We start from the raw sequence: 19,773 nt of genomic DNA, 5'->3' as shown, positions 1-19,773 counted from the left end.
TTTTTACTGCCTGAGTAGTTGTTTGAAGAAATGAATGAACACTGTGGAAGGGTCTGTGTTGTTTGGAGCAAGGGGCTCTTGTGGTTCATTTAAACCCCCAGTGTACGTCTGGTCTTGGTTACATCTGAAGGTCACAGCCACAGCTCCACTGCCGGCGCTCTAATACTGCCATTCTGGACTTAAGGGTCTTCCACACTGATTAGTTTTTACCTCTGAAGGATGTGGAGCGTGCGTGTAGGTGAATTGTGAGTGTTAGAGAGAATGACAGAGAGGAGAGAGAGCGGGAGAGTCACAATTTATCGGTATGTGCTCTTGTGGCAACTTTGGATTTTCACTTTGACAAAGAGGAACAAGACAAAAAAAATCACTTTGAGAGTATTGTCACACTTTATTAATACTCAGAACATGGGAAACAACACAAAGTTAGTTTGTAATGTGCACAGAGATGAAAAACTGTTCACAGCTTTTACACCTTGGAACTATTCCCTCTTGTCAAGGCTGCTGCTTTCAGTAAACATCCTTATCTAGTTTGTTCCCATCTAAGCTACTGTGGCACCTGCCGCACCATTTTAGCCTTGGTCTTTGTAAACAATTAGCAGCTAGCACATTCTCTGCTCATACTCCTCAAAACCAAAATACACATTTCATAAACTCCTCTGTTACAAGAGCTATGTGGTACCTACTTTTTTTTTTGGTATCTACTCCATTGAGATTCTAAGCAAGCTGAGCTGAATGATGTGAAAACACTCATTTCTCTCACAGTGTCCCGCAAGGGCGCAATTCTGCAAACCTACACTTGCCCACACCCGCAAAGCTCAGCCTTGGAACCAGTCTGTTACCCGCAATTATCTCCATGCCACATCCAGACCCGTCCAGACCTGTAAGCAGAAGCCCTGAGGCCTGACCCATGATTAAACACATAGGAAGCACACTCACTCGCTTTAAAGTGCTTCATTTTTACTTGCTGCACAATCATAATCTGTGTCTCTGCAAAAAGCCACACGTGCCAGTTCACACACACACACACACACACACACACACACAGAAACACACACAATAATTGCATACTAATATTACAATGACTGCTCACTTGTACACTGCAAATCGTTTTTTACTCGCCCGCATTTAGCTGATTTGCACCCGACAGGTTTCTGAGTACCGGTGAACGAGTCCTGCACCAGGTCTCGTTCACCGGTACTCTTGAGCTAAACACATGAGGAAAAAAACAACACAGATTTGTCCAGTTCTTTATATTTACTGCTGCATTAGTCAAATGTAATGAATGAATAAAAAGGAGAAATGCAGAAGAGGAGAATGAAACTAAGAGCAGCTGTCTCAACAGTAACTCATCTGTTGAATGTTTGATGATATTTATTTCTGCTTTAGAACATAAACGCCATGAAACAATCAGTAAATAACAATTTATTTCTCTCATTCAGGGATTTTATCTCTACTGCTCCAACCTCTCCTCACTCGACCACCACTGTACTCATCTCTCTCTCTCTCTCTCTCTCTCTCGTCTGTTTAAAAATGAGTCAGGTAGTCGACAGCGAAGTCTAACTTTTAATGTTAATAAACGAAGAGAGATGTCCTCCACTCATCCTAAACTGGTCCTAAATCGATGCGAGAGTACTTCCTCGTTTAATGAATGAAGTAGCTCAGACACACAAAGCAACTGCACTGTGTGTGTTTGACAAATCAACCTCACTCATCCCTGCAAACCCTCGCCGTACACTGAGGGGGTACTATTTGAAAAGGAAAACTAAAACCTAAAAAGGGAAGCAATTAGAGTCGAGTAGAATAGAGTTGAGTCATGCCAGTTCCATGCAATGGAAAAACAGCAACTGATAGTAGTAGTTGATCGTCAGGCTGAAGTTCTGTCAGTTAAATGTTACATGTTAAGATTCAGAATCATCAAACAGTGGAAATTAAACATGATTACATGTACAGTAATTATTCAGAAATGAAAATGTTTGCTTGGCCAAGTGTGTGTGTGTGTGTGTGTCTGTGTCTGTGTCTGTGTGTGTGTGTGTGTGTGCCCGCATATACATCTGGATGGGCTGGCCTGTGCTATAATTCACATAGCCTCATTAAAATGCAGAAAGTTTTGGCTTTAAAGTCACTGTGACCCTCGGTCTGCTGTAAGCACCAGGACCTGCATACTGAGCAGAGCTCTGATTGATCTGCCTAAGTAGCTGCAATTAACAGGGACGTTCTTCACCCAGAACTGGCCCTCTCCTCACCACACACACGCAGACACCCACAAATGAACGCATGTATGGTCATCAGATGCTATGCCACAATGAATTCCTGCCCTGAACAGTGATTTAAAGTGTTTGATCCTGATGTGGAGCCCGTCACCTCTGACACCTAAACTCCACCCATTACTGATTATGCACAGAGTAATTTGACACCTTGCCCCTCGAACAGAAAACAGATGACATGAAACGATGAATATAAAGCAGGAAAAAAAAAGAGCCATTCCGCTGGGAAAGGATGCTGAATTGCCTGATGACGACGACCTTTGTTCAAAATGCTGAAAGGCATTAACAGTTTAATGAGTCTCATCACATCAGCATGGAAAGTACCTCGGTGCAAGTGTTACATAAATGGATTTCGACTATTCTTGCATATTCCTGAAACCCTCAATCATAATATGCAAGTGAATATCTTACAACATTTTGCAAATCTGACTTCAGATACCCAGTAATCGGATGTTGTCTCTAAAGGTTGTGTAACCATGAAATCCTCTTAGATCTTTTATGAAGTTTGATAATAAAACCCCCGCTGTTTTCTAGAAAAGCTGCATCACTGTCTGGTTCACAGCTCAGTCCCTTTAGTCAAAAAAACACCACGCACCTCCACTGGCTACCTCTATCACCTTGGCTCGCCCAAAAATACATTTCTTGGACAATCATCAAAAGCCTGACAAAGAGTGAGGAGCTTTGGGGCCTGGAAAATGGAAACTGATTTAGCACCGCACTCTCAAGACAATTCTGCATAAAATTTAATATGGTCAGCCAGACAGAGCGAGAGGAAGAGCGTGAGGTGAAAAAGGGAACAATAGAAGTAGCCACAACACCCTTCAGGAGACCTCCATCGGCCACTTCAGGACTCTTTTCTGTTGCTCCCATTAGTCACTTTCACACTTAAACTTTAATGTTTAGAGCAAAAAAAAGCAGGGGGGGGGCTGTGAAATGGGAAAGGCAGATGTGACATTGGGTCAGAATGATATTCATGGTGGTCTGTTCATCCCTCAGCCTATATTTTTTTGAAAGCTTAATCCTTAATGGCATATCCATCAGTTGACTATCATCTTACTCTTTGGTTGGATTGTTGAGTCTTAATGAAAGCTGATTCCCTCTCAAATTGCCTTTTAATTCAAAGGGACATTTTCATTTGTGCCCTACAGTGAAAAGCACAGTAACACAGTGCTACTGAACAGAGTTAGCATTCAAATCTCGATGCTGGCGTGCTATGTACTTTGAGCCAGAGGTAATTCTGGCACTCTTCTTCCCGATGGTATCACTCCAAATGTACATGTGCCATACACTACATGAGCTCCGTCAGTCCTTAATCCACTCTCTTAAGTGATAAACCAGCCCACCCCTTAGGCATGCCGACTCACTTTATCAGTCTTACACTTGCCGCTGTAAATCAAGGCCGTATGATATGGCTTCACATTTCCGCCTCACTTTCATTATACCATGTAGCCTCCAGGTCATACTTATAGAAAAGAGAATAATAATCCAATCAGATAAATAACTAAATTATGCCCATTTGAAAAAAAAAAAAAAACCTTTAAAAAAAGAAGAGACAAAACAAATGCCTGTAAAAGCAGAGGGTTGTATGTAATTTAACTGAACCGAGGCATTTCACTATTTTTTCTTAATTTATTCCATTTACCCATCCATTATCCTGCAGATAAAGAGACAAGCTGGAATGTAGGGGTCATTGTGAAATGTTGATTGAAAGAAATTACATCTAAGAGTGTGTAATGGTCTGAGCTCCCAGCTCTGTTGGCAACTGCTTGAAAGGAGGGTGGTATTAGAGGGAAATCATACAGTACAATAGGTTTCATTTGCTGCGTCTAGTGTTATTTCTATGGCACAGTTTTGATATAACCTAAAGACAGTTCATAAAAACGTTTAATTTTTCTTACATTAAAATGTCAGTATAGAGTTGGTGTCTCCGCCATTCAAATGATTTGGTACAAGAACGAGGATTTTATTTTTTTTTCAAGCTAACATATGCAGCAAAATGAAAGATGAACTGTAAGGTTAGCATTGACTGGCAACTGGCCTGAGTGGAGTGGAGTTAAAAAAAAAGTTCCTAAAATACTCGCCAATTGTGTTCAACTCAAATACACATGAAAATAAATGAAGTATATAATCATATGTCCTTGTTTCCTTCATCTCTTAGAAATATTAGTAAGTTTAGTATTGCAGTATAAAAGAATAAGATACAGTCAGTTAGTTTTGATTCTGTTTAAAATCAAAATTGTATGGCTCTTCATCTCTGTTAACTAATGGTGTTACATGGCACCATCAGGAGGCTTGAGTAAGGGTGTTTGTAGAGTGTGCATCAACACGTCCTTTACTCATCTTCTATCTCCACGAACCCCCCCCTCCCCCATTTCATGAAGGCCTCTTGTGTCATATTAAAGTGAGCTCCTTCCCACTGATGAGGGAATGGGGTCCATCAGTGTCCCTGATCTCAATCTCTGTGGATTAAAGATTACTGTTTAATTAGTAGAGAAAGCTTAGAATAAGTCTTATTTAAAAAGGTTTGAGGTAATTGACATCACATGTAACCCCTAAGGCATAAGTAGTTTAACTGATTTACAAGTGAGGGGATGTCAGCCATGATGGTTAGGAGCTGTAAACAGCTGTAGGACAGAGGTGAGGCAGTAAATGTTAGGTATTACTAATGAAATACTGAATTTCTTTTTATCCACATTGTTCCATTTCCCTGCTGTCTGCTTGCAAGGTGTCTGCAAAGGTCAAATCACTAATGTTTTGATGTATCATCTCTTTTTCTCTTTTTTTCATGGTCTCATTCTCCCTTGTGGTGTGTCTTTAACTTCTGACCAAAACACTCTTTTCCACTCATTTAATTTGGACCTTTCTGGTGAGTTTGTGCTGAGCTTCACTGTTGCTGGTAAGTTGTGCTGCAGTAAGGAAGTGGCCCCACTGCAGCAAAAGCTCACTTTGTAAACACAGGGCATTCTGTCTTTATGAAATGAACAGCTAATTCTGTGTACACCCAGAAACCCCACTTGCTTTTAATTGTTCTTCAGAGAGCTTTGCAGAAAAGTCATTCAGGTATCTCAACCAAACACCCTTACTAGACTTTATAGTACTGTACATACCTACTGAGAGCTATGTACTTAGTTTTATTGTTTTTGTTCGTTGAAAGCAGATTAGTTATTGGTTTGCAATGTGGATCTTACCTTTTTTCCACTCTATATCTCAGCTTTATTTATTTATTGAATCCCCAAATGTTCCTGTGCCTATTATTTTTCAGTGGTATTAATGAGAGCTGGGAGGTGTGTTTCAGTACGTGTTAGAGAAATGAGGTGGACACAGTTGGGGGAATGTAAAATATAATATACTCACACTTGTGTGAATGTGTGTGTGTGATTGAAAAGGTGCACATACTTTTGGTGTGTTTATGTGTGTCTGTAGTTGTGTTAGTCTGTCTCAACATGAAACATGATGGGCTTTATTTTCTTGCCGGTGCAAGGCCAGCGCTGCTCCAAATGCGGTCTTTATTCAATTTTCGGGAGGCGCAAGTCTATATTTTTGTGCATCTGTGCCTGTTTGGTTATTTGCAGGCACCAAAGGAGCGCACTTGCACCGGCGTGCGAGGAGAGGCACAGCTGAGGCTGTGTTTATGCAAATCAGGCGCCACAGTGCAATTTTGGTGCTCATTTTGGCATGAAATTGCGTTTTGCGAGAAAACCTGCTCAGACCACCTCTTATCGTACACGCAGGGCAATTTTTGTGGTTTCAGCTGGCAGAGGCGCACGCACACAGATGTCTCCAAAATCACAAAACATCTTTCATTTATGTTAAGTTTTGCCCCGTTCATTTTCCTACAAGTTTTCCCATCTTCTGCCAATTGACACAGGAATCAAAACACAATTTAATTTTTCAGGAAGATTCTTACCGATAATTTCATCCACATGAGCGTGATTCAGTTACTCCGAGTTCAGAATTACATTGTGTCGGACTCCGTTTCCAACAACAACTTGTAGAATGTCGGCTCTTTCCCATGTTTATTAAACAGCTGTAGTCATCACATTACAACAGGAATGATACATGTGTTTCATCAACAGTCACTGTGCATAGTTTTACGCACGGATGCCACAGCAGAGGAAACTTCATTAATTATTTAAATCTTCTGAGGAGGTGACAGCTTCAGTCAGGATCTGCAGTAATTAATGTTGTGCTTTTTATAAATCAGAGTTGAAAGCTCACACCTCCAAGTTTGACAGTAAAAGAAGTAACAGTTGTTCTCAGGATGCGTCTGTAATAAAAGATAGAACTCACTTCAGCAAATCAAAATATGTTTTTGCTGTCACATCATGCAGATCATTACAATGAGTTTTCAGCTTTACCACTTTAGTCAACTTTCAAAATATTTGCAGTCAGTATGAACATCCTGTGTGCCGTGAACTGATTAAACATGTTAGTGAAAGCATTTTAAGACAGGTTTCCTACTTTCTTTACACACAGCTGGCACAGCATGGATACATTCATTCATTAATTCAATATTTGGACCAAACAGTGTCAGAACTTGCACACTTTTCAAATGCTAACTAGAACATTTCCCAAACTCATCTGTTTTTATTCAGTATAATATATATCTAAAATCATTAATGAGGACTTTCAAATATACAGAGGAAGAGAAATGTGGAGTTTAAATGTATTAATTATCCTAAATTAATAGTTAGTTATCAGCTTTATTTTCATTCAGTCATTCTCAGCACATTTGGATTGATGTGCAGTAATGTTGTCCCGAGTTTATATTTTAGAACTTCAGGTGCTTCACAGAGGTGAACTCATTTCCCTTTTTACCTGTTACTGCGTTTAAAGGGAATGACAGGAGCTCATGTGATTGGTCATTATTGAAGCCCGCCCCAGCTCCATCTGCACATAATGCTTTCCTCCACCATGCGCCTGGCTGAGCTCAGAGTGCGCCAGTGATGATGGTCTGGAAAATTGCAAAAATGTGTTGGCCACACCCACATGTGTCAAATGCCAGGAATGAAGACTTGGATCTGCGCCTGCGCCCTATTTTGGGAAAATAGAGCCTGATGTGTCGCCAAATGACGTTGGCTTTAACAACTGAAGACGTATCTAGGAAGCAACAACACTCATTAGCATACAGATCAGGGAGAACTTTAAGTGTTTGTGAAGTATAATTTACTATTCCTTCAAAGCATTAAATATAGAATACTTTATCTGGAAATGCCAAAGCTGTTTTTTCCTGGTTCCCATTAAGAAAAAAAAAAGTGTTACAGTTTGGTTAAGAGTTTTTAACATTACAGTCTAGTTGAGTATTAGATCCTCCCTTTATCAGATCTTAAAGGTGGGCCATTCTAACATTCCCATGACATGGACATGTAACTTTTGAAACATGAATATAATTACCATAAACAAACAAGACAATCACCGGGAAGAATGACAGGTTCTGCCCGCCTCTACAATGTACTGTCTGCCATAGAGCTTGACTTAATTGGAACGATGATGAATTGCATAATTGTGGTGTGACACAAAACAGAGGCACAAGAAAAGTTACTTTCTTGCGCTGTTAGATGACAGCATGAATAAAAGATGAATAGAGATAAATTAGTTTTTATGTTCTGAGAGAAGGCGTAACCACAGCGACAGGGATCTTATGGTGTACAAAAGGCTGTGGCTTGACAAACTACAAAAAAAGAATCATCAAATTAAATTGAAATGGTCTGAAACAGAGTCCATATACTCAGGTAGTGTATTAGTACTGATACTGGTGCTACAGATTGGTACATACTTGGCTTTTAACCTTAAATTCTTACAGTGCACATGATATGCTAACTACAACTGCAGTTTGGAGCCTGCTACGTTATAATTTGCATGCTAAAATGCTTCTGTGCTAATAATTTAAAACACTTTTCTATCTTCTTTCTATCTCTGTGTCTACAGGTTCACTGGCCCCAACCTTCCCTCACCCATCATTAGCAGCAAGAACTGGCTTCGGCTGCATTTTACCTCTGACGGCAACCACAAGTTGAGAGGTTTCAGTGCCCAGTACCAAGGTAATGTTCAGAGATTTTTTTTAAAGGATGACTACTGATTACTAAAATGCAAATAGCAGATCAAATTGTCAACTGTCTTGTGTGCCAGGTTCGACTTTGTACCGAAGAAAATGAAACATCTAAATTTCCATGAAAATGTTCTTCTTGGTCCCAGCAAGGATACATCTCCATGTTTATGGTGACCCACGGATCTTTCCTCTAGTGCCAAAATCTCCCCTTATTAGAGGAAATAATGAATAAAATAGAAACAAATTAAAATAATAAAAGATAGCAATTAAAGTTATCCATCACATCTGTGTTCTATAGTACATGTGGTTGAATTTTGATCTACTTAATTCTAATATTTCACTCATATTGGCATATAAGGCACAAACATACATACATATGCACGCACACACATGCACGCACACATAAACACAAAAGATCCTCTCTCCTGTGCTTTCATTTGCCGTCCCATTACTCTTAGAGGTTCAGGGGTCAACTTTGAGAAGGGATGAGCTGGGAAAAAGGATTAGTTTGTCCACAAAAAAAGGTGATCTCTAAGGATCTCACCTCCAGCCATCTGCTGGAAATTTCCGAGAGGATGGAAGAGCGAGACAAATAAGAAAAGAAAGAAGAGGGGGGGTGTAGAATACAGAAAGGGGAAGGCAGCGAGCATATGGGATTACAGGTTCAATGTTAGATAAACATGTTTAGAAGATCAGAGAGAAATGGGAGACTTAATACCTTAATTAGATTATCTTCATCCCACACCCCCCACAAGCCATTCTCATCATGACTGTTCCCATGATTCCAGAGGAGCAGCTTGTTGGAGTGATGAAGCAAGTGCTGATTGAATATCATAATTGGCTCTGTTTATTTTCTGTTGTTCTTCAATAATCTTCATTTTACAGGGCGCATGAAGCAGCCCTGCACCCTCGACCCATGCAACTCACTGCTCAGTTACCTTTCTAGAAGCATCATTATACCCTTTGTCTGCTTTTGGTAATCAGGGTAAAACATCTGAAAAGAGCTTTTCTATTGCCATTCTTCCTTCAGGCGCATAATAAACAGACTTTTGACTCATGACTCAGATTAGCTTTCAATTACAATGCATCTGAAACTGAGCAATGGATGAAAACACATTTGTGCAAAACAAGTAAAGTTCCGCTGTCAGGGACCGTCAAAGTAATTAAATAGAATGAGTGTGAAGGGGAGCACAGATAATGCTGATGGTGTTTTTGAAATTGGTGAATAAATATGCATCTAAATGAGCCTCTTACTTTGCAGTGATGACTTGTTTTTTTTGTTTTTTTTTTATTTCTCTGCAGTTATCATCAACTCAGTAATTTAAATCTCATCTGTTTATTGTATAGAAATGAGTTGTTTACTCTGCCTTCTAATTCTCATAGTTGAAAAATAAATATTCTTTGCACCCTTCATTTGCACAAAATTGCACATTATTGAGCTCTCTTCTAGCAATTATATTATCTATGTCCACTAAATTCATCACATATATGGACTAACAGGTAACAAGTATGTTGCAGATCCTTTTAAGATAGCATCGTTGTGGCAGAACTTTATCATTTTTGTGAAACTGAGTGATGGTGTATGGTACATTATATGTTAAATATTAGGGCTTGGTGATATGACCAAAATCTTACATTCTGATATAAGGCATTTCATTTTTCTATAACAATACATGTCCCAATATAGCACATTTCAAATCATTGAATAAATAGTTGGCCTGTGCCCAATAATACTTAAAGAGTAAAAAGCCAATAATAGTTAATTTTGTCTTTTTTTTAATTGTTTGTCCCTCATCACACAATATATATCATCATATCACACATCCCTATATTGAACCTGCTGCAGACACTGTTGAAATATATGGGTGGGTGTCATTACTGCACTTTCTCCTGTCTTATATGTCTCCCTGCTCTGCTTTCCTTTACAGTGAAGAAGATGACTGAACTCAAGTCTCGAGGTGTAAAGATGTTACCAAGCAAAGACAATCACCACAAGATATCAGTGTGTAAGTTCCAAACCTTCACTAAAGGTCTGAAGTGTTGATTTTCACTTCTTTAGTGCTCATTACTCTCATGAAGTTGCTGACTGAAGTTAACAACTAGCTGGTGGACGATGTAGAGTCTTCAGAGCCAGATATTTTCATCAGGAGTTAGTGGAAATTGGACCAGATCTAAAAAAGAAAGTAGATATAGTAATTACATTCAGCAGATGGCCACAAAGACTCTGATGTGTTGATGCGTATCTGCTGGATGTGCCAATAAGTAACTACTCGCTAACAAGTTCACCATATCAAATTAACAAGTGATAATATGACAGTGTTGTTTTTCCGGCTTGTTTCAACTGTCTCCATATGGCCCAAATATAATGGGCCATAATGTGGGTTTAAAGAGAATCATTTGAAGAAAATATACAGGCATATTCTAAGATTTACCTGGCAGAGAGTGAACCAGGCATACAAAGAACCTCTCATTTGGGACTGTCATTAGAAAACTTCTCTCTTGCTTGAGAAGTGTCTGTAGACAAGCTTTTAATTAGCACACTGAAATGTTTTAAATATGAACACATTTTAAAGTTAACAGTGACTTATTCAAGACTAAGTTTCAAACAGACACCAGGGGTTGTTCATCTGCTTTAGCTTTCTGGTGCAACACATTCGCTTTCTATCGCATCATTGTAGAATATTCCTACTACTGAGATAATAGTGTAAAAAGTGGCATTGCCTCACCACAATGAGGTAGTTCCATATTTTTAAAGAAATTAATTTAAAGCTCTCTCTCTCTCTCTATATATATTTATCTATATGTGGTCTATTGGTCTAAGTTAACTGTAGTTGTAGTACTTGTCTGTGCCTTATCTGTTGGAGATTATGCCAAATTGTGGTTAAAAAAAAAATTAAAGCTGCAAGCAGCGGTGAACGGGCCCTCGCCCCCCATGCACTGCCCTGTGCGTGCATGTCGGTGCATGCCGCAGTCGCAGGGCAGACACAACGGCACATAGACTTCTTGGCACCCAGGCTTTTAATGACCATTGTGTGATGGGGCTAACTGTCGCGCTAGAGATCACCCACCAATTATATGTCATGTTGCAGTGTATGATGTGGAGAACACATCCTGTAAATTTCATGTAAATCGGATAATGTTTGTCATACGAGGCTGACTTCCTGTGTCCAGTAGGTGGCGCTGTGTATATGACGCAGTATTGATGCATAGATGTGTTCAGGGCGGGACCCTCTACATGTGTGACCAATTTCGTGTAGATGGGACAATGTCTGTAGGAGTTATAAGGACTTCCTGCTTCATGGCGAAGCATCGAAATTGTCCACACAGCCACGCCCAACAGGAAGAAGTCATAATAAAGCTTTTGATAACTTTTCATCTCCAATGTCTCAAGATCTTTCCGAGCTAATTTGAAGTTGCATAAAATCCCTAGTAGGAGTTTGTTAAAATATGAGGCTTGAAAATGACCAAAAAAATGCCAAAATGTAGTATTTTTCCCAAGATGGCCAACTTCCTGTTGGACTTAGGGTATGGGTCCAAATGGCGTTTTTGTGTGTCTGGAGATGATACATAAACCAACCGAATTTCATTCTTCTATATCAATCGGGAAAGCTGAGCTTCAATTTTGAAATATTTAAGGGGGCGCTATTGAGCTGTTTAGTCACGGCCATCCCATTGAAGTATATAGGATGTTAAATCAACCCACTCCAGACGTGTGTGTTAAGTTTCATGACCATGGAGGCATCCCTTTCGCCTGAAAACTGTAATCGTATTTCATGGTGTTGAATGTGTTGTCATGGCAACAGTATTTGATGATGGGTCATGAGCTGCAGAATGTAGAATCACCAAGGTCTTATGTCTCAGCTGAGTCAATGTCAGGTGTAAATACTTAAGATTATGGGAGTAATTAGTAAAAGAATGAAGCAAGTTACATCCTGTCACCAGTAGGTGGCGCTATGACTGAGAGTAAATATGAGACTGTTTGAAATTTCATGGCAAGACATCGGAATTCGCCGCGTCGCTACGGCAACCAGGTATGACAGGGGAAAAAGCCTTTGATAACTTTTCATCTCCAATGTGTCAAGATGACTCAGAGGGAATTTGAAGTGGATGGGATGAAATCTCTAGGACTAGTTTGTTCAAATATGATGCCAAAATTGCCAGCAAAATCGACAATTAGCCGACTTCCTGTTGGTGTTAGGGTATGGGTCCAAGAGACTTTTTGGTGCGTCTTGACATGATGTACATGTGTACTGAGTTTTGTTTGTCTATGTCAATCTGTGGTGAGGGGCTCAATTTCATTCATTTGTCAGGGGGAGCTACAGAGCCATGTTGCCACTCCCATTAATGCAAAACATTAAATATCAAATTTTTCGCCAAGCCTGTCTTGCGTGCAAACTTTGGTGACTTTTCGGGGCATGTTTAGGGGGGCAAAAAGGCCGTCGAACTCGTAGAATGAGAATAATAATCCTTACAGATACAATAGGGCTTTGCCCGCCATTGTTGGGCTCGGGCCCTAATAATAATAGCTAAAACATTCATTCTTTTTGAAACTGAAAACTAAGGCTTCTGTCTGCTGCCTCTTCACTTTGTATGCTTGTGTCACAAGTTGATGATATCATTACACTACATTACATGCACTGCAAAACATGGTGACAATGCGTGGTGGCACAGTGAAGCGGCGCCAGACTGGCAGGGAAGCAAGTCGATAGTTCATGTCAAAGAAAGATTGAGAGAAGTAGGGCTGCTATTGGAGAGTTCAAAGGGTTAAAAGTTTTTTTTCTCTCCTCCGTGGCCAGAGAAAAGGGTGGATGCTGACTGTCAGAAGAGGTGCAGACACAAAGGACACGCTGTCTGTGCTAGAGATTCTAGAGATTCCGTTCTAATAGCAAATGGACAGTCGTAATTGCATTGGTTGCTCTTTTCGTCTAGCAGAATGTCTCGCCCTTGTTCTTTTCCACCCTCTGTCTGAGTTCAATGTTCATTATCCCATGCAGGAGTTTTTTTTTTAAACTTCTCTCTAACATTAGCAACTTGGAAGCTATGTGTCACCTGGCTGAAGACAGTGACGGAGAGAGACAGATGTCTAAGGGTTTAAGAACAACCTCATGAAAAGAAAAAGAGGTGCATTAATGGTAATCCTACCTCAAGGCCATTAACAGTTCATTTTGTCCACTTTATCTTTCACTTTTGTTCTTTCCTTCTCTCAGAAAAAAATAACTTTGACTGCCTGTGACCACTAATTGAATGACACTCACTTTACGGAGGATGTTTTTCCAAATGAATGCTCCGTAATTGTTTTTATGAACAGTAAAATGAATGAAATGTCTTAACGTTGTTCATATTTCATCATCTTTAGACCTTAACAAGTAGTAAATGTTTTTATTTATCTTCTGATTATTACACAATAACTCCTTTTTCAAAATCTCTCTGACATCAGTGACCACGTTTATTTGACCCCTTATGACACGTTAGCTTCCACTGTTTTGCACCCAGTGACATTGTTTAACAAAGCACCATAAGCAATGCACTCTGGGATAAAATGCACGGTCTAAGAATTGTTAAGCAGGTAAATGGTCAAGGTGTTTGCTAAATGAGTTAATGTAGAGAAGGACAGTGCAGTGCAAATATTAAACACTTAAACTCCACTCATTAACCTTTTTATTTTTAAATGTGATCTATAATAAAAAAGCAGTACTAAGTGACTGTTGACTAGAGAGGAGAAAGTAAAAGAAAACAAAAACTAATTCTTAACAATGAGCATTGATATAATATAATATAATATAATATAACATCTACTCTTCATGTTCTTATGGCATGTATAACATGTTTGAATGCACATGTATCCCAAATAGAACACCATGAACAATTCAGTGGCATTCTCCTTCTTGCCAACTATAGAATCCAAGTCAAATATTTTCTTGTTAAAGCCTGGGGGTGGTTCTTCCAAAAAAAGAAAAAGAAAAAAGAAAGCAATATATGAACATCTGTATAGGCAGGTGTTCACATACTGTTAATAAAGCTCAATGGAGCAGTAAGGTTTTGCAAGAATAAACACATTTAAAGTTTGCTTTGATGAACAGTATGTGTTCTCCTTTACTTATCTTTGTCTCTGTTGTTTTTCTATTAGTGTCTCAGATGGGTGTAGCGCAGGGACACAACATGTGTCCAGATCCAGGCATTCCAGATCGGGGAAAAAGAAAAGGCTCTGACTTCAGGTAAAAAGCAAGAACACTACATTACGTAGCAACAGTAAGTGAATGCATGAAAAAGTCCTGAACAAGGACAGATTGATATGGATGATAGACATTAGGTTTCTGGTTAGTGACTCACCTCCATGTCCTTTTGATAAAAGTCACTGACCAGGCTCACTGGTTTGAGCTATACATTAAACATGTATGGGATGTGTATGTTATGTATTGTGTTTGTGAATGGTCATTTTTCTCAATGAACTTTGTTTCAGCTACTGTAATCAGGGTTAGGGTTAGGTGGGCTAGCCTCATTTTTCATTTAGTAGTGTGACTTTTGTTGTTAATGTGAATTTGACCCTCTAGGCTTTCAGTTGTCTTATTCACTCGACAAGGCCTAATTAACATATGTGAGAGGTATGAAGGAGCGCCGACAATTAGCAGTTCCATATTTAATGTAATATTTAATTATCAGTTTAGTTGTTTGTTACTTTTGTTAAGATTTAATAATCTTATCCATCTTATCAATTAGTCTATCCTATTGTTTCTTCTTATAATTTAGCTTTTTATTTTGTGTTTGTTTTTACATTTTTAACATTTGCTTTTTGTAATGAATGCCACAATTTTGTTTTTAATCCCAAATTATCTTCTAGCTCACTTTTGATGTTTCACACCTTCAAACATTGTTCACAGTTAGGCTTCAATCAACATTTGAGCTGCCAGGAAATTTGGATAAATTGGAAATTGTTGACTTTGGCTTGCTATTGGGTGCTGTAACAAAATGAAGGGCTGCATCTTGAACTATTTTCTCACATACAGCACATTCCCCACTAGAATGCCCCATAAAGCCACTGCAACCAGACCAAAATGTGTACACCAAAACAAAACAAATATCCTACCATTTGGGTCACTGCCCACTAATAGGCTGCGTCTGTGGGATGGTGATATTACCAGTGGGGTTATGGAGCTCCAGTCTATTGTCTTTAGCAGTGGTCAACCATAACACAGACAAATAGGTAATATCTGTCTCCCAAAATGCAGTCAGGAAGTTAAAGATAATATAAATATATACAATTTTTCATAAACATTTTTTTTCTCTTTACTGTCACCTTATTTATATATGTACCTTATCTGCACTCCCACAGCTGAAAAATGTTTTTTACAGGAGAGCTGTGTGATGATGATGAATTTTCTCTGTATGCAACCCAACTGCAGGCGTGGAGCCACAGTCCACTTCTCCTGTGACGAGGGTTATGAACTGCAGGGCTCAAAGAGCATCAGCTGTCTCAGAGTGACGGACAGCTATGTAGGCTGGAGCGATGATCGACCCATCTGCAGAGGTAAGGATTGACGTTCTGGTCGACCATTGATGCAGATTTGAAATGGAGGTCGCCTTTAAATGACCTCCATTCCTATTTTCATACTAAAGTGCACTGGTGTTATATTTTGTATTTCTTTTTTTGCTTGTGAGTGTGCTGTCCATCTCTTCATCATTCAACGTACATTCTTCCGTTTTAAAATAAAAGAATGGATTCAGCATTCACCATTTTATGGTTGCTGACCTGACTTTGACCCTTTTGCTTCCTGCTGTTTAGACACGCTGGCATTGTGCTTCCCATCAGTCATGTCTTCCTCACTTCTAACCATTTTGTGACAGACAGGAAGAGCGGTCAGGCTCCCTGCACGGTCCTCCTGATGTCCATGTATTCATCGGTTTTCATCCTCAGTGAACTGAATGAATACCTACAAATAGGATAGAACTAATTTACAAAATGCTTTTAATCACAGATGACATCGGAGATCAAGGAAATGCTTACTGTGTGCACTGTCAAACGCATTTCCAATGAAATAACCTGAAATATTATTGGTGCTGATTGACATTGTCAATTTCACTCAGTTCAGGCATGACAAAATAATCAAGGCACTTTGATTGGTGCAAGACTTTGTGATTGTGATGTTATGTATCTCAGATATACAAACAATGAAAGCAAAGTAAGGGATAGCCAATAAAAAAAACTTCCAATCAATCATCAAGAATTAAGAAACTTTATTGTCCATTAATGCAGTCAATAATAGAAATGTATCTTTTGCTGGTGTATGGCTCTCATAGAGATATAATACAGTGCACATAAAAGGACAACACAGAAGACATTTTGCAGTCATTCCTCCTTAATATTGACAGATATGGGGTTTGATTATTTGCTTCATTGATTTGATTGCACTAAATGCATGGTCATTACTCCAAAAGAGCCCTGTAATTGCAGTGTGCTCAGGGATATCTCTAAAAGTTCAGGAGTAATTAATCCAAACAGTTCTGCCATGCTCTCAGGGAAATGCATCAATAGCTTATATGACAAGAAGGTCACTTGACAGAGTAAGTAATTTTGGACCTGTACAGTACTTACTTTCAGCCATCTGTCAAATTTATCCAAGTAGACATTCCAATAATGGAACCAGTTACTGTTGCAGTGGCAGACTGAAGAAGTGAGGCTTTATACAGTATGTAGTAGTGGAACAACAAGGCCAGATACAAATACTGTAGCTTTAGTGTGGGTGATGAAGACTGCTTAACTAATATGGAATGCTTTTTGCGTCGGTGGGGTGTATAGTCATACTTAATTTTAGAGCGAGCCGTTGTCTGTATCAAGGTCCTTACATTATTAAATAAAACACTAGTAAACAACTAGTTCATGTTCGTGGTCGAAGCTAAGTAGTGAATTTTTCATCCATATGTGCCGTTATCCACAGCAGAATGATCTTTGTCAGCCACTTGGTACCAGTTTCCTTACTTGCACACTCAACACATTCCTCTAATGTACTCACTTATGCATTTTATCTCCTTTAACATGACCATTATGTCATCTTTGTTACTCCCCTCCTTTACATGTGATCTCAAAAATCCAGCTTTCCACATGCTCCCCCTATTCTTTCTTTTGTCCTAGACTGATCCAATTGTGCTTAATTTAAGAAATAGCTCTAAGGAATGAAGAAAGCTCAAGAGGATTATACAGGGCCACTGACAGTTACCTGAACTTTAGAAAAGGGTTTTGATGTTTTATGACATCAGACACAGCGATGAACACTTTCGTCATATGTTCTTTCTTTCTTTGAACCAAAAAAAAAAAAAAAGTGAGAGCCTTTTAAATGCAGGTCATAGTATCACATTTAGTTGTTTTTTTCTTCTATGTAAAGAAAGTTTTAAGATTGACATAAGATGCACAATAATGTCAGAGAAATTGCCCTTTAAGAATATTGCATTACATCATCCTCATTTAACCTTTGGTACTGTGCCTTTGTTCTGCTTCACTCTGTTTAAATGAAGATTAAACATCATCCAGGAATAATTGAAGATCTGTATCCTAAATTAGCATTAGTCATCATTAAATTGAACAGCACTATCATTAGCACAGGGGGGAAAAAAGTCATCTCTGGCTGCAAATCCATTCTGTTTAAATGAAATTCAGAGACTCTTTTTTTTGTACATACCGTCCTTCTGGTCACACCAAGCTGTTGCGGTTCTTTGTCGTCAAGGGCTTTGATTGCCGGTTAGCCTGCTGCAATTTTATGTCTGTTACAGAACAGAGTGTGTCAGGCACAGTGATCCCCATGGTTAAAAAAAGAAGGAAAAGTGGATATGATAGTTTTAGTGGATTTCCTCTGTGCTGTATTATTTTCATTAAGGTCACCCTTACTGTCAGCACGGCTCATGTTAATTACTTTATTCTCCCCTTAACTTCACCAAAGTTCTTTTAACAATTTAATAGGGGTGATTTGGTGGGAGAGGGGTGGAGCACAGAGCCTCTGAGTTGGGCTGGAACACCCGAAGGACCTCTCTTAGACATAACTCATTAAAATCAGAGTAGCTGGTTCAGGGCCTTTCAAATACTTTTCAGGTTATCCGCCACATCTGTACACATGTGCACCCTCACTTCCTTTAAAAAAAATGTAGATTTAATTTGAAGGATTTGAAGGTTTTTAACAGTTCTGACATGTAGAGACCCTCGGGCTTTCAGGAAAAGTCACATTGTCCTTTAAAGCATGGTTTGCAAACTGATCACCTACTCTTTTCAAGGAAAGTATCTGGGGTGGCTACTTCTTATTTTTTATTTCTATGATAATGTTTCTGATACACAAGCATGATAACGGCTGACCAGATGTATTTTGACTGATTTTAATGGCTCAAAAATGTACATACATTTTATCAATAATATAATACTGAATTAGTTTAGAATGGCTCTTTGGTTTATAATTTGATGATGGTTTTATCACCAAGTCCTTGCCAAACATTTTCAACTTTCCAAAGTGATGTTTGCTTACGTTTCTGCCAGGAGCACTAAGGATATTAAAGTTAAACAAATGTACTCTGAATGGTTACACAGCTGGTTTCGCAGTTGTGTCTGGCAGCTCTGCTCATTAGGATGTACTTCAGGATGCTACCCATGCCGTGTTTTAAGATTGAGCTGTGAGTGTTGAATCCCCCTACAGGGACTTTTTTGAACAGAACAAACCTTAATAGATGGAGATTTAGTTTATTGTATTAGGATCCCTATTAGCCATTGCGCTGGGCAACAGCTACTCTCCCTGGGGTCCACAAGACTGCGCTGGTTGAGGAGAGGATCGGCACAAAATGCAGACACAGCATTGTGATGTGTGGTTATAACATGTAAATCCAGCTGGGAGACGAGCAGGAGAGGGAGAGCGGTGAATCTGTTGTGGTTTATAACTGGGGAACTGTGTGTGTAAAATGTCTTTAACCAAACATTTGCCTCTTTCTTTGTCTCCTCTTTTAGCACCGATGTGTGGAGGTCAATTGAGAGGACCCAGCGGTACGATCACATCTCCAAACTACCCGGTCCAGTATGACAACAATGCTAACTGTACTTGGGTCATCACAGCCACAGACACATCAAAGGTAACTCATTAAACATGGGAGTTTAGCAACACTGCTGAGTGCTAATTTGGCTTTGCTACTGTAATTGCCAGTTTCCAGGGGTGTGTTAAGTGGTGTGTTTAGCTGCCAGCGAAACTGAAAAACAGTTGACTGGTGTGTTTGCACCTGTTAGGAGGAAGGAGCTCATTCCTGACACCCGTGACTCATTTTATACTTTTGATAATTGCTACAGGACGTTTTGGGGGCTGTTCAACACACCATGTGACAGAAGCTCTCTCATAGAAAAATGTTAGAGATAAGGAACATGAAATGGAAGTGGAGGAGAAGGGGGGGGGGCGGGGAGGGGGGGTAATGGAGCTGAGCCAACAGAAGACAAAGAGAGTT

General features: G+C 39.3%; 1 protein-coding gene across 1 annotated transcript in view; it reads left to right on the top strand.

The window, feature by feature from the left end:
- Window positions 1–19,773, top strand: part of csmd2 (CUB and Sushi multiple domains 2) — a 251,575-nt gene that overhangs the window by 113,323 nt on the left and 118,479 nt on the right. Inside the window, exons 6-10 of the mRNA XM_053333740.1 lie at window positions 8,193–8,305; window positions 10,242–10,319; window positions 14,441–14,528; window positions 15,714–15,838; window positions 19,289–19,410. Of these exons, the coding sequence (XP_053189715.1) occupies window positions 8,193–8,305; window positions 10,242–10,319; window positions 14,441–14,528; window positions 15,714–15,838; window positions 19,289–19,410 (526 nt within the window). The remainder of the gene's footprint in view (window positions 1–8,192; window positions 8,306–10,241; window positions 10,320–14,440; window positions 14,529–15,713; window positions 15,839–19,288; window positions 19,411–19,773) is intronic.

The sequence above is a fragment of the Scomber japonicus genome, chromosome 15 (assembly GCF_027409825.1).
Source record: "Scomber japonicus isolate fScoJap1 chromosome 15, fScoJap1.pri, whole genome shotgun sequence".
In the NCBI taxonomy this organism is placed as follows: Eukaryota; Metazoa; Chordata; class Actinopteri; order Scombriformes; family Scombridae; genus Scomber; species Scomber japonicus.
This window is presented reverse-complemented; position numbering and strand designations above follow the sequence as displayed.